General features: G+C 55.4%; 6 protein-coding genes across 6 annotated transcripts; 3 read left to right on the forward strand and 3 right to left on the reverse strand.

The window, feature by feature from the left end:
* Positions 1-186: 186 nt before the first annotated feature.
* On the reverse strand, positions 187-2,411 carry BCV69DRAFT_276862 (hypothetical protein; the record flags this gene model as incomplete). The annotated part of the gene is made up of 2 exons (XM_025491129.1): positions 187-1,671; positions 1,746-2,411. The coding sequence occupies 2 exons, from the start codon at positions 2,409-2,411 to the stop codon at positions 187-189; spliced, it is 2,151 nt and encodes a 716-aa protein (XP_025348555.1).
* Positions 2,412-3,145: 734 nt separating this feature from the next.
* On the forward strand, positions 3,146-4,206 carry BCV69DRAFT_169296 (hypothetical protein). Its single transcript, XM_025489488.1, has 4 exons — positions 3,146-3,525; positions 3,611-3,742; positions 3,830-3,895; positions 3,968-4,206. The coding sequence occupies exons 1-4, from the start codon at positions 3,244-3,246 to the stop codon at positions 4,013-4,015; spliced, it is 528 nt and encodes a 175-aa protein (XP_025348556.1). The 5' UTR covers positions 3,146-3,243; the 3' UTR covers positions 4,016-4,206.
* Positions 4,207-4,397: 191 nt separating this feature from the next.
* On the reverse strand, positions 4,398-5,450 carry BCV69DRAFT_293356 (Mak16 protein; the record flags this gene model as incomplete). Its single annotated transcript, XM_025493835.1, has 1 exon — positions 4,398-5,450. One exon carries the CDS (start codon positions 5,448-5,450, stop codon positions 4,398-4,400), a length of 1,053 nt encoding a protein of 350 aa, XP_025348557.1.
* A 253-nt stretch (positions 5,451-5,703) lies between these two features.
* BCV69DRAFT_311909 (S-adenosyl-L-methionine-dependent methyltransferase) lies at positions 5,704-7,689 on the forward strand. The gene is made up of 3 exons (XM_025494888.1): positions 5,704-5,962; positions 6,057-6,635; positions 6,720-7,689. The coding sequence occupies exons 1-3, from the start codon at positions 5,801-5,803 to the stop codon at positions 7,512-7,514; spliced, it is 1,536 nt and encodes a 511-aa protein (XP_025348558.1). The 5' UTR covers positions 5,704-5,800; the 3' UTR covers positions 7,515-7,689.
* A 110-nt stretch (positions 7,690-7,799) lies between these two features.
* BCV69DRAFT_269047 (glycoside hydrolase) lies at positions 7,800-10,842 on the forward strand. Its single transcript, XM_025490880.1, has 3 exons — positions 7,800-7,952; positions 8,029-8,323; positions 8,401-10,842. The coding sequence occupies exons 1-3, from the start codon at positions 7,910-7,912 to the stop codon at positions 10,610-10,612; spliced, it is 2,550 nt and encodes an 849-aa protein (XP_025348559.1). The 5' UTR covers positions 7,800-7,909; the 3' UTR covers positions 10,613-10,842.
* Positions 10,754-13,166, reverse strand: BCV69DRAFT_293358 (hypothetical protein). The gene is made up of 4 exons (XM_025493836.1): positions 12,741-13,166; positions 12,405-12,610; positions 11,893-12,326; positions 10,754-11,809 (listed from the first exon to the last, which is right to left on the reverse strand). Exons 1-4 carry the CDS (start codon positions 12,942-12,944, stop codon positions 10,830-10,832), a joined length of 1,824 nt encoding a protein of 607 aa, XP_025348560.1. The 5' UTR covers positions 12,945-13,166; the 3' UTR covers positions 10,754-10,829.
* Positions 13,167-13,657: the final 491 nt, after the last annotated feature.

A 13,657-nucleotide genomic window follows, 5' to 3' on the forward strand; every position in this document is an offset into this window, starting at 1 on the left:
GCGTGGAGAAGGATGTATGTCACGAGATGTTCTGGACAAGGCAGGGCAAGAGTGGCTCGTACGGTAATTTGCATATAGATAGCATCGCACTAAGGTATCAAAAGAGGACAAGAGCGAAAAGAGGCGTACAAGCGTACCGAACGAAAACGAAGCAATCAGACCAAATCATCCGGGGAAGGGTTCTCTTCACTCTTCCATCTGCTCCTCTTCCTTGCCAACACTCCCTTGACTGTCATCCGCACCGCCGCCGCCAGCAGCCTCCCCCTTTGTCTCAAATTCCACGCCCACCCTTACTCCAATCTCCTCAAGCGACTCGCCCACTCTCGCCTTGAGGGCCACACACTCCTCGACGGCGGCGCACAGCTCATCCTTGTACTTTTCGAGATTTTCACCAGCGACCGTCTGGAGGTGCTTCATATGTGCTCTGAGCTCCACCAGTCTCGACTCGGCCTCGGCCAATTGGCGATGACCCGTCTGCTCCGTCTGTTGAAGCTTGCGCTCCTTGATCAGCTGATCCTCGTTGAAAGCGCGTGTCTCCTCATCGGTCAGACGAGTAATCTCTTCGATGGACTCTCGAATGACCTCGAGCTTGGCATTCACTTCTTCTTCTTGTTCCTTGAGCACGTGCAGGCGCTCGCACAGCTCGTCGTAGCGCTCTTGACGCTCTACCTTCTCCTCGATGGCCTTGCGTTGCTCCTTCTCCACGTCTCGTCGCAGAGAAGAGATGACGGTGCGCGTCTCGTTCTTGAGGTCCAGACCAGGGTGGAGCAACGTAGGCTGACCGACCAGGAGATCAATCTCGTCGACGTATTCCTCGCCGCCCTTTGCTGAAGAGCCAGAGACGCGCAGTGGGAAGACGCCCGTCTTGGCTGCCAGAGGATTGAAGGCCTTGAGCTTCTCCTCGAGCTTCTGCTGCATGTTTGAATTTGCCAGCTCCAGGTCGTAGCGTTGGTTCTCCACATCGCGAATGTCCACGTCCAGCTTCTCCTTCTCGGCAGTAAGTCTTGACCGCTCCGTAGTGAGGCGATCGAACTCGTCACTGGACATTTCTTGCGATGCGACTTGCTTCTCCAGTACCTCATGTTGGACCTGAAGCTCGGCCACCTCATTGCGGCCCTCTTCATTCTTGTCCTCCAGCATGGCTACCGTGGACTGCAGCTTGTGCATCTTGGGCAGCAGAGCACTCTCCTTGTACTGCTTGAACTTTGCCACATCGCTAGCATACAGATCTCTCTCCGCCTGAGCAGCCGCTAGTGGTGATCCTTGCTCCTCCAGCCTAGCCAGCTCCTCTTCCAGCTCTCGCTTCTCCTGTTGAAGACGCTCGATGTCCGTCTTCACGCCAGCATTCTTCCGCTGGAAATGCCTTTCAAGCTTCGCCTTCTCATCGGGGAAGACGTCTTCGCCCTGCCAGAAGCGCTCGTAGCATCTCCAGTTAAACGGCACAAAGACATTCGAGGGCTCGTCATCGTACTCCACTTCCAGTGCACGCAGTGCAGCAGCCCTTTGGTCTACACGCTGACGTAGAGCTGCAAGTTGCTCTGCGCCGAGAGACTTGGGTGCCGCACGTAGCTCAGCAACAGCAGCGGCGTGGGCTCGAGTCGACTCTGCAATCTCATCCCGGAAGGCTTGGTCCCTGGCTAGGGGACCGGCAGGAATCTTGCCAGCAGCAGACTGTGAGAACGGATCAGGGAGCACGGGTCAGTATGCTTAAGGACTTTCCTCGCTGTACTGTCTCGACGACTCACAGCAAGCTGTACCATCCAGTCCAAGATACCCAGCGTCTTGGGCCAATACTGCTGACTACTGGCGCTGCCGAGCAACATCTTGGTGATATCGCCCTGAGCAGGATAATTGTAGTCCCTCAAGATGTCCATCACCTCCTCTTCGGGCTTCTTGGCGTCGGCAGCAAAGACATAGGATGGGTCGATGGTTTGTTGGAAGATATGTCGGAACAGAGCCAAGAAGATGGCCTGTGTGGGAGAGTCGAGTGAAGTCATGCCTCGGTAGCCTGCAACACTGAAACCCGTTGCTTCGGCCAGCTCGTGTACCCTGCGCTTCATCTCTGCCATATACTCTCTGGACCGGAGAGGCCGTGGGTCGGTGTTAGCAGCCGGTCTTGAGCCCAAAGGTCCTGCAGTCGAGAGTGGGAATGCGTTGGGAGCCAAGGACTGGCGGCCGCCAGTCATAGATCTGCGTCCATTGGGAGTTGACTGCCCCGCCGATTGCCCCCCAATGGTGCTATTACGAGCTCCCCCACCGGATGCCGATGCTGATGCGTTTCCCATCACGCTCTGCCTCGAGTTGCGGTGGGCAGCAGCAGGTGTGCTGTGGGTATAATTACGCGACGAGCCCAATCCAGATCCTTCGCCTCCTGCTGATGCTGATGTTGCTGCTCCGCTGCTAGCTGCCATACTTTGTCTCTGTGGGGCGAGTGACTGCCTCGAAGAGCGATGTGTGAGTGTGGGTTGAGCAGTGTTGCTAATGGAGCTCTTGGGTGGCTTCATTGCTGATGGCGGCGCGATGCCAGAGTTGTGAGCATCGATGGATGCCAGCGTCGAGCGACGCGTTGCCATGACAGGCAATGGTGGTGGTGGTGGGAGGTGGGAAAGGTGATGTAGCTGGTGTCGAAGGTGGTGACAAAAGTACGATTGTCTGTGTATCTGTATGCGGCCAATGCGTCGGAAGGGAGGAGTCACGAGGTGGATACGGGGAAAGGAAAGGAACGGGAGGAAGCGAAGTCGTGTTGGTTGATGAATCTCGCGTGTCGGCGCACCCAGGCACAGGCGGCACCACAGATACACACGCACACACGCACACGCCTCGCCTCGACGCCTCGCCATTTCCAAAACACTCGTGATCGCATTCCGCCTCCTTCCGTTCCGATGGCCTCCCTCTCTCTCTCTGCTTCCTTCCTGTACGCCATCACCAGCCAGCCCTTCCGTTCGTCCGTCCGTCCGTCCGTACATCTGCCCTCGTCATCTGCATCGCTGCGACTTGGCTGTCTCCGCTCGTCAGCTCGACTTATTCTCTGCATCGAACTGGTCATCGCTGCATTCTGACGAGCACGACGACGAAGACGACGGAGTGAGGGAACAGTGGGTCACTACCCTCCTCGACTGGACCTCGTCGAGGTGGTAGCAAGAGAAGGACAAGAGGGTCACAGCTTCGAGACTCAAAGCCCTCTGGGGAGACAACGATCGCCCACTTCATCGAGTCTTCTTCACATCCTCTTCTCTGCCTGCGATGTTCTTCCTCAAGAAGCTCGAGCATCCTATTCCCCTCCATCCCTCCTACTTTGGTCCCTCCCTCGCAGACTTCATCGAGCAGAAGCTGCGAGATGATGTAGAGGGAACTTGTTCAGGAGAAAATGGATACATTGTCAAGGTCCTCAGGATCGACAGTATTGGTGATGGAGTCGTGTTGCCAGGAGAAGGTCTGGCGCAATTCAACAGTGTATACCAGGCCTTGGTTCTGAGACCGTTCAAGGGACAGGTGGTCGACGCGATTGTATCGAACGTCAACAAGGTGAGCAGAAATGCTTGGGAGGCTACGCAGCAGTTGAGCAATCAGTCGCTCAAACCTCGATTGCACTATTCTTCTCTTTCGTCAGCTCGGATTCTTTGCCCAAATGGGCCCACTTCAGATCTTCACATCAGCGCATCTGCTACCGGTAGCATACCGCTTCACCCCTGATGCTAATCCGGCAGAGTTCTCGCCAGTGGGAGAAGGTGCTCAAGGAACTGTGAGTACATTGTTCTGGACTGGCGCAGGCCTGATGAATCAAATGACATGTACTGACCTCGCTACCTCCTTCTCTCCTTAAACACAGAGCGTGGTCAAGGGCAGGAAGGTCAGGCTAAGGATCATCGGTGTCAGACTTGATGCAACTGAGATAGTAAGTGCCATGATGCTTACTCCGAGACCTACTTGACTGATTGACTGACCACCGAACCCATCTGATGCACAGTTTGCGATTGGGACCATGAAGGAAGACTTCCTCGGACCTTTCGATTGATCCACTCGTCTTCGGCAGGTACGGTGGACGTTATGCATGACAGCCTAGCGGAGGCTATGTCAGTCAACTTTCGCTAGACCAATCAAAAGGTGGACAGGATGTCGGGTGGTCACCAGACGTGACCCCCTGCGCATGTTCACACCCCACAAAGAGGCGCCTCAGAGATACAGTTCAGAGCGATGCCATTTGTACCTGATCTTCCTCTTCCAACTCATTCGCTTCGTCGAGAGGCGGGCGTGGCGCTTTCCAGTCGACTGCTCATAGAAACGCCCACACAGGTGGTCAAGGCGTGATATGATGTGAATTTGAAGAGTAATTACATTGTACAATTGAAAAGGAAAGGGTCCTGACCAGGCAACCATGGAACAACTTGAGTCGTTTCTCACCAATTGGAGAGATCTTGACTGGCCAATGGTCTGGTCTCGACTTCTTGCTCGTACTCGATCTCCATACCGGGCTTGCCTCCCTTCCTCCCTCCTGCAGGTCGCTTCTTCTTTGATTGCGGTTGCGACTTGCCTGTGGGCCGGGCGGTAGGGGCTTTGCGCTTTTTCCCGCCAGCGCCCTCCTCCTCCTCGCTTGATGGATCCTCATCTTCGTCTGAGTCCTCTTCATCGGAATCTTCGGCGCCCTCGATCGAATTGCCTTCTGAGTCATAAAGGCCATCCTCGATGTCTCCCTCTTCGTCCTCACTCTCATCGTCGTCACTGACGAATTCTCTATCACCCACGCCTGCCTCCTCTTCCCATTCCCGCTCCATATCGCTGAGTAGCTCCTCATCTTCCTCCTCGCTCTCCTCGTCCTCCAGCCTCAGACCCTCTCCATCCACTTGCTTATCCTTCTGCTTCCGTCCCTCCAGCACTGAGTTCCAGACTTCCTCGTTGACGTTCAGTGGAGCGTCTCCGTATGCTCCGGACTTGAGACGGGTGAGAAGCTCTTGCTCGATGGAGCGCTCCAGCCGTGCTGCGCGAAGAGCCTTATTCTCCCTCGTTGCTTCTCTGCGCTCCGTCTTCTGCTTGATGCCCACCAGCTTGGGCTGTTCTTCCTCCTTCAGCCTGATCTTTCTCAGCTTGATCAGGTATTGTGTGATCTTGGTCAACCTCTGCTTCGCCTTGTGTACGACGAAATTGCTCCAGTAGGGCAGCTCCTGATCAATCTGCTCCAAGGCCTTTGAGTAATTGCTAGACAGTCTCACCCTCTCCCACAATCGAGCAGGCGAATGGGCTCTTTCTGCCGTCTTGATGTAGAGGTACACCTTTCCCTCCGATTCTCTTACTGTGGCATATCGAGAGTTGGCTAGCGGGCAGGACTGGCGGTTGCAGAGACCGGTAAGGTTGTATTGATTTCGGCAAAAGGTGGAGTGTGTGTCGGATTTGATCTTGTAGGAGCAGAAGGTGTGGCCGATGATGGACCAGATGACATCGTCCGATTGCGCCATGGTTGGAGAGGAGTCGCTGTAAGAGCTGGAACGAGCTGACAGATTGCTCACCAGAAATCCTCGGCTCCCTTGAGTTGGCTGGTGTTGATTAGGAATATGCTCGAGCAAAGGTGTAAGAGGAACACTACACGGTGGATTCAAAATTTTCAAGACTCGGATCGGAAGAGGGCCACTGGACACATCTTGGAACTCCGCTGCTTCCGCTTCTGCAGGGAGGAAGATGCAACACTTCTTCGTGGAGGCACCGAGTGGACGAGGGGCTAAGATTCCTGTTCATTCCTCATCGACGAGATCCCTGAACAAGTACCCTGCTTGGTAGCCACGGCCATCACCCTGCAGAGCCATCTTCGATGGACGATACCCGCCCAAATGACATCGCGGAAGTGAACGGCACGTCGGGTGCAGCAGGCTCAGAGTCCAAAGGCGAGGAGACCACCAAAGTATACGAGAAGAAAGATGATGCCTACTTTGGCTACTATGCTCTGCTCAGTCATCAGGCTCAGATGTTACAGGTGAGAAGAGAAAGCATAGAATCGACCAAGAGTTTCCAAGCACGTTGGCTGACATCTGGCGTGCAATGGCGTGCATTTTCTCTCAAAATTGTAGGATTCTGTGAGGACAACAGCCTACCAACGGGCTATCCTGGGCAATGCCGTTGGTCACTATCAGAACAAGCTCGTGATGGACGTCGGGGCAGGCAATGGTATCCTCTCCCTCTTTGCTCTGCAGGCTGGTGCGAAGAAGGTTTACGCTGTCGAGGCATCCGACATGGTGGAATACCTCAAGCACGTCGCTGCTGCTGCCAGCGGGAAGCCTGGGCCCATGAGCAGATTGGACGAGGATGAGCAATGGTATCTCGAGGCGCAAGGTCACTCTGCTCAGGGCACTGGGAAGGTGAGCAACTCTTGGATCGGCAACCGGCTTGTGCCAGTGCACAGCAAAGCCGAAGACGTTACAGCGGCTATGCTGGACGGCAACGACAAGGTCGATACAATCGTGTCTGAGTGCCTTGGAGTCCTCCTCCTCCACGAACGCATGTGCGAGTCGTTCATCGATGCCAGGGACCGCTTTCTGAAGCCTGGAGGTGCCATGTTTCCTAGTGCTGGAACAATATGCTTTGCTCCAATCGAGGATAAGCCCGTATGGGACGAGACAGCTGCGAAGGCAAGATTCTGGCAGAACCAGGTCAGTACAGATCGATTGAAAATGTGCCGAAAGCCGATTTTCAGCTCACATATCAGACGACTCACCCCCTTTCCGATGTTACAGTCCTTCTACAATGTGGACCTGACCCCTTTCTTTGCATCAGCTTGGCGCGAGGCATTCTCAAGCCCGGTGATAGGCTGCTTCAATCCTCAGACCATCCTGTCCACGACGGTCGAGCACGACGTCGACTTCCAGACAGTGACAATGGACCAGCTGAAAACCTTTGAGATCCCTCTCAATTGGACCATTCAATCCACTGGTCTTATGCACGGCATTGGTGGGTGGTTCGATCTCAGCTTCCAACCAGCTGTTTCTGGAAGCGATCCTGCGTCCGGTGATACCACTGACGAAGGGGATGACCCAATGACTGAGTCTGAGCTTGGGCATCAGCACAATGCTGCAGCAGCTGCTAGCAGCAATCTATCGGGCACTGCTCCACCCTTTCAGCCCTCGGCTTGTACTGGCTCGTCTTCAAGCGCTGCCGGTGCTTTACTAGCAGCAGCAGCATCCGCTTCTTCTGCATCTGGCTCCGCTTCTAACGCCTACGAGATCCTGGCTTCAGCGGCTGCCAATGGCACGAGCAGCTCCTTCATGTCTACGTCTCCCCGGTATCCTCCAACTCATTGGCAGCAGGCTCGTCTTTTGCTACCCGAGCCACTGGCAGTCAATCGGGGTCAAATGGTCACAGGCTGGATGAAGTTCAAGGTCAACGAACAAAGGAGCTATGACATCGAGGCGGAACTTCTACTTGTAGACGGAGCAAACGCAAAGTCTGAGTCTACTCGGTCCACCAGGAGGAGGTGTCACTGGAAGCTTGACAAGCAAACGTACAGCTGGACTACGACGCCGTCCGTCTGAGTCTTTAGCTTCGCGTCTGGAAGTGGAAGAAGGCCTTTGAGCTACCTCACAGTGGCTTTTTTAGCATCTGTGTCCTCTTCGGCTGCCTTCGCGAGCCAATTGCTGGACATGTTCTCTTTCGCTCAGGTTTTCGTCTTGTCAGCATTGTGATAATCATCATCATCATTGTCGTGTCAGTCATGCTGTTGTGTCCCCAAAACATCCGCGGAGTGGAGGCGTCGTCCGCACTCCGCACTTTGTTCCCGTCCGCCCTGACCAACGAAATGGTCCGTGTCCCTCGTACCTGACGAGGCAGTGCTGTCTTTTGTCGTCCAAGACCGTACCCTCCATCTTTGTTCGTAAAAGTTGACGTAGTCCCAAATCCAACCTACTCTTGGTGGACGTCACTCATCAGCATGGTCCGAATCGCAACGCAGAGCCCGCTGACGGGCGAAGACGGTAAGCCCCTGAGCACGGATCATGCACGAGCTAGCTCACCCACTGACAGCAGCCTTTGTTCTACCCTTGCTCGCAGTACCCACTCACTACCTCCATGCATCTTCAGCCTTCTTCAGAGACACATCAGGCAGAGCTGTCCTCCTGCGAGGCATCAATCTCTCTGGCTCGTCCAAGGCCCCTGTGGACCGACCCACGCAACTGGCAGACGGCACTCTCTGGCGCGAGGCCGAGGACGGGGGCAAAAGCTTCGTTGGACAGCCACTGAATCTGCAGGATGGATCGGCAGATGTGCATTTGACAAGATTGAAGATGCTGGGGATCAATTGCTTTCGATACGTCTTTACCTGGGAGGCGTTGGAGCATCAGGGACCGTGAGTGGAGCTGAGAGAGACCGTCAGCTGGACCTCGCCTACGAAGCGATGCTCACCTCGTATTCCTCCTCTTGTAGGCGCAAGTACGACTATGAGTATATGGACTACATCGTAGCGGTACTCCGCAAATGCAAAGAGTATGGCTTTCGAGTGTATATGGACCCTCATCAGGACATCTTCTCGCGCTTCAGCGGCGGATCAGGAACGCCCTTCTGGGTCTTGCCTGCCTGCGGAATCGACCATCGAGCGTTCGCAGCTACTTCTGCCGCCTACCTACATTCTGAGTGGCCCTCGCCTGAGAAGCCCGACCCTGAGACGATTCCTAAGATGCTATGGGCTACCAATTATGGCCGTCTAGCTCCGGCGACCCTCTCTGCCCTCTTCTTTGCCAGCCACGACTACGCGCCTAGATGTCGCATTGACGGGAAGCCACTCTCCGAATGGCTGCAAGACCATTTCCTGGCTGCTTGCCGAGAGCTGGCTATCAGAATTAAAGATGCAGGTGGTCTGTTCGAAGACTGCGTCATAGGCTGGGATAGTATGAACGAGCCAAACCAGACGTACATAGGACTGGAGGACATCAAAGTCATACCGCAGAGGTGGCAGCTTCGTCAAGGACCAATGCCTACGCCTGCTCAGAGTATGCAGCTTGGCATTGGGAGGGTACAAAAGGTGGAGAATTGGCGCTTCACTTCCCTCGGTCCAAAGAGGGATGGGTCAGTGACCATCTCACCCAACGGGGCTAGCGTATGGCTCTCGCCTGAGGACGATGGCATTCATGGCGGTAGCAAGTGGGGATGGCAGCGTGACCCAGACTGGCCATTGGGTCAATGCGTGTGGGCAGCTCACGGGGTATGGGACAGCCAAACCGGGGAGGTGCTCAAGCCTGACTACTTCCTCAACTACCAAGGTCAGCGCAAAGTAGACTTCATCAGCGACTATTGGCTGCCATTCTGGCGCAGGTACAAAGCCGCCATTCGGCCCATCCATAAAGAGGCGATTATGTTCGTCCAGCCACCAGTCTTCGAGCCGCCGCCGGAAGAGATGGTCGCAGAGCTGGACAATCGAGCCTGCCTCTCAAGCCACTTCTACGATGGGCTCACGCTCATTACCAAGCACTGGAATTGGTATAATGCCGATGCTGTCGGCCTCTTCCGGGGAAAGTACGCTTCCCTACCTCTGGCACTCCGCTTCGGTGCCAAGGCGGTGCGCAAGGTTATCAGAGATCAGATTGGCTATTTGCGAGGCGACACACTCGACGTGCTCGGTCAGTACCCTACTCTCATCGGTGAAATTGGCATCCCCTTCGATCTGGACAACAGAAAGGCCTACTATGGCGACTCGAAAGGCAAAGGCAAGGGAGACTACTCGGCGCAGACTGCCGCCTTGGACGCTTCTCTGAATGGATGTGATGGGAAGAACCTCTGCAACTACACCATGTGGACCTATTGTCCTGATCACACACACAAGTGGGGCGACGGATGGAATGGAGAAGACTTGAGTATCTGGAGCGAGGACGATGTGGACAGGCAAGCTCTGGCCGACTCCTGGGTGGCAAACGAAGCCCACTCAGGCGATGGGCAGACTATCGTGGGATCTGCTAGAAGCTCTCTGGACAAGCCTGACCTGGAAGGTACTGGAGCTGCAGCCTCCAGCTCCGTGCTCACCAAAGCTTCAGGCGAGATCTCGCCCAAAGCCTTGATCGCCATCTACTCCGGTCTCCGTTCAGCCGGCGCCGTCTCGCGTCCATACCCAATGGCGACGGTCGGCACTCCCCTCGAGATCGATTTTGACATCAAGACTTCTCTCTTCAAGTACACCGTCCAGGTGACCGCAGAGGATGTCGGAAGTGCAGATCTGCCAACGGAGATCTACGTGCCACTGTTACACTATGCTGCGGACGATGAGCTGGCGCAGAAGTGCGGCAGAGCAGACGTCCGTCGTCGTCGTCCCGCCATCGCTGGAGCTTCCCCTAGTGAAGTCCCGCGTCTCCCCTCGCTTGCTTCCTTCTTCGGCGATGAGATTCAAAGCGCAGCCGCTTCCTCCTCATCGTCAACACGCCGCAATCTCCTAACCGACGCTCGTCTCCCCTCTCTTGCCCTGGAGGTCAAAGTCAGCTCCGGGCGGTACGAGGTGCAGGGTCAGACGCTCAAGTGGTACCTAGCCCATGGGGAGGGCTCAAAGGGTAAGCAGACGATTGAGATTAGGCGAAAGGGAGGAGCCATCAAGCCCAAGGAGGGAGAGAAGCCAGGCGAGGGGGGTATGTCGTATTGGTGTTGTATCATGTGAGGAACAGATAGGATGGGCTTTTGCTCGTTGTGTTGTGTTTATGGTATCATTGAGGGTGGATGGTATAGATACGTCCGTCGGGTCCTTCAACACACGTCACGAAAACGATACTTCACACATGTCACTCTGCTGAGCCTGACTGCGAGCGAGCCTCTGCAGTGAAGGAGCAGCGAAGAGGTTTTGCGAATTGACTATAGTACATTGTGTTCGACGAGACCTAGAAGAAGTCCTTGCCAGCATCCCCATTGCCATCGTCAGCAGGTGCCGCCGCGACTACAGCTGCCGCCCCTCCCGCAGCCTTATCCTGTCCACCTTGCCCATTCGCCTCTGACTCGGCGCTCTCACTGACCTCCTCGGTCCCCATGAGCTCATCAGCACCTTCCCCCAGCGATACCTCAGTGGCAACAGGCCTCTGGTCCTTCGCTTCTGCATCCTCCTCCTCCTCTTTGAGCTTCTGCTGCTCCTCTCTACGCTCCTGTGAAGCAGGACCCTCTGCATGTACTTCCTTGTTCGCACGATGACTTCTTCTCCCTTGCTCTTCCAATGCCCGGAATTGATCCCTATTCAATGCAGCGTATCTTCTCCTCTCTTCTTCACTCGCACCGACTATTCCAGAAGTACTGCCGCTACCAGTAGGAGGTGCAGAGCCTGCACTGGCCTTAGCACCCCTGGCAGCTGCGCTTGCAGCCTTGGCCAGTCGTGCCTCTTCCCTCTCCCTCTCCTTGTCCCACTCGCGCAGCTCCCGTCGCAGAGCTCCCTCTGGACGACGATAACGCTGTGCGGCGTCTAGATTGGCATTGTACAAATCGATCCAGTGTCGGTGGCGCGACTCCAGCTGAGCCTTCGATCCCGTAGTGGCCAGCCCGCTGTCGGAGCACTGTTTGCGTAGCTCACGCTCAGAGAGTAGCCGATATTGTGGGCGTTTTAGCTTGGTGCCCGCTGCCGAAGAGTCGTGGGATTTGTTGCCATTCGTCATTGAGGAGTCTCCAGTACTTGAACCAGACTTGCCCTTCTGGTTGAAGAAGCCACCGAGTCCCCCACCCTTGCTACCGGTGTTCTTCACGGCAAGACCCCGCTCTCGGTCGCTTGGCGGTGGATGATCGGGACCTTTGCAGGCGCCTGCTGTGTCCAGGTGACGATTCAGAGCTGCGTAGGTGAAGGTGTAGGAGCACATGGGACACTCCACGATGTCCGACGCTGTGTCGAAGAATCCAAGGCAAAGAGGAAGCGGTAAGACATCATGACATGGAGAAGATCTGCCACAGGCCAGCTTAACTCACGTTGGACATCCTGTAAGCTCCTTTCACTCGCAGCAGCTCCATTGCTCTTCACCGGACTCGCCCTGCCAGATGCCTTTCCGTCTGCAGCGCCATTCTCCAAAGTCCAGTCTTCATCCGAATCGTCGTCAAGAACAATTGCCTCCTCTTCCTCCTCCCCGAGGTTCTTCTCTGGCCCGCTGCGAGAACCAGTGGCGCTCCGCGTCACTCTCCTCGGTCCAGCGTGCTCAGACTCGCCGCCAGCCATGCGAGTATGCGTGGGTGAGGATCGAGAGGAAGACGAGTCCCCTGTTTGGGCAGAGGGATTGTCTGTAGACTGGGAGGGATGAGCCTTGCGCTTCTTGCTGTTACTGCCACCTGCTTGGTCCAGGGAAGCAGCTGCCTCCTGCTGACGCTTGAGCTGCGTCATCTCCCTCTCTGATCGCATGAGCTCCGGCCTGCAAAGGCAAATCAGACCATGTCAGCCCTCAGCTCCATCGCCAGTAGACTGTCTCCTTCGTTCCCTTGACACTGACCTCGCGCTCCTCCAAGCCTCCGCCGCCACCTCTAGATGGGTCACCGGCACCAGCTCTGAGTCATACACCTTGGGCTGTCTACAGTTCGGACATGGCCGGTCAGTAGGGTTTCCAGGCAGGGTGGGTTGATTGATGTAGTCGCGTATACAGCGCGAGCAGAAGACATGGTGGCACGTCTTGATAGCCACGGGGGCTCGCAGGATATCCTGCGTCGAGCGAGCGAGCGAGGGAAGTGAGGCGGAGGAGAGCGAGTCAGTATCGCAAAGGGTCAGGGGAGCAAGATATATGGCGCAGTGCTACTCTGCATAGTATCTGTACTCTACTTCCTCAACTCACCGAGCAAATCTCACACCTCAAACTCGCATCAAGATCCTTCAAGAAGCTCATTCCACCTCCCAGCCAATCGGAGGGATCACTGACATCCCCCAGATCCATTTGCCATTTCGGCACAGGTAGTGTCGATGAAGAGGATGTCGAGGCGAAAGCAGAGGCAGAAGTAGAAGCAGAGGAGCTCCCGCCGACTCCCGCTGAGGGAGGCATTGAGATTCGCTAGCGCTGGGCTGGCTAATCAGTCGATGAGAGGGGGACCCGCGAAAGGGTCGCGCAGCGATGGGCGCGCAGCTGCTACTGACAAAAGAGACCAATAGGTATAAAGCAGGACCTCGCCAACTTGCAGTTGCATTCGCAGTCACAGTCGCAGTCGCAGTCTTAGACAATGTGTTGTTGGTGTGTGTGTGAGAGTGTGTGTATACTGGGAAGAAGCCCCCTTTTGATTGGATCTAGTCTAGTCGCGTGCATCTGATTTGTAAATGAGCGTGTCGGAGCTGGGACGCGCTCCACTCCAACCTCACCGTCACCGTCACCGTCACCGTCTGACGACACGATGACCACGACAACAACAGCAGCAGCAGCACTACCCACAGTACGTCCATGTTGGAAAAACTTCATTCTATTTACATCCTCCTTGCAATCCAGCGCTAGTCTTTTTTGGCTGGCAGATGGCGACGAGAATTGAGACTGGACAAAAGATGGACAAGTGAGAGGGAGAGGAGAAAAAGGGCTACAATGAATGGGAGCAGGTGGCAAACAGGGAGAGCAGATGAAGCAGAGAAGATCTTCGTGCCAGGTAGTACTGAATTGGTGATGAAGAGATGATGGGAGGTGTTTTTGAGGAATGAGGCAGGATGTGAGTTGAAGTGGTACAATGATCGCGTCGAGGAATCATGCTTCGGGAAGACAGAAAGACAGAGGGA

Source organism: Pseudomicrostroma glucosiphilum (assembly GCF_003144135.1).
Source record: "Pseudomicrostroma glucosiphilum strain MCA 4718 unplaced genomic scaffold BCV69scaffold_5, whole genome shotgun sequence".
NCBI classification, from domain to species: domain Eukaryota; kingdom Fungi; phylum Basidiomycota; class Exobasidiomycetes; order Microstromatales; family Microstromataceae; genus Microstroma; species Microstroma glucosiphilum.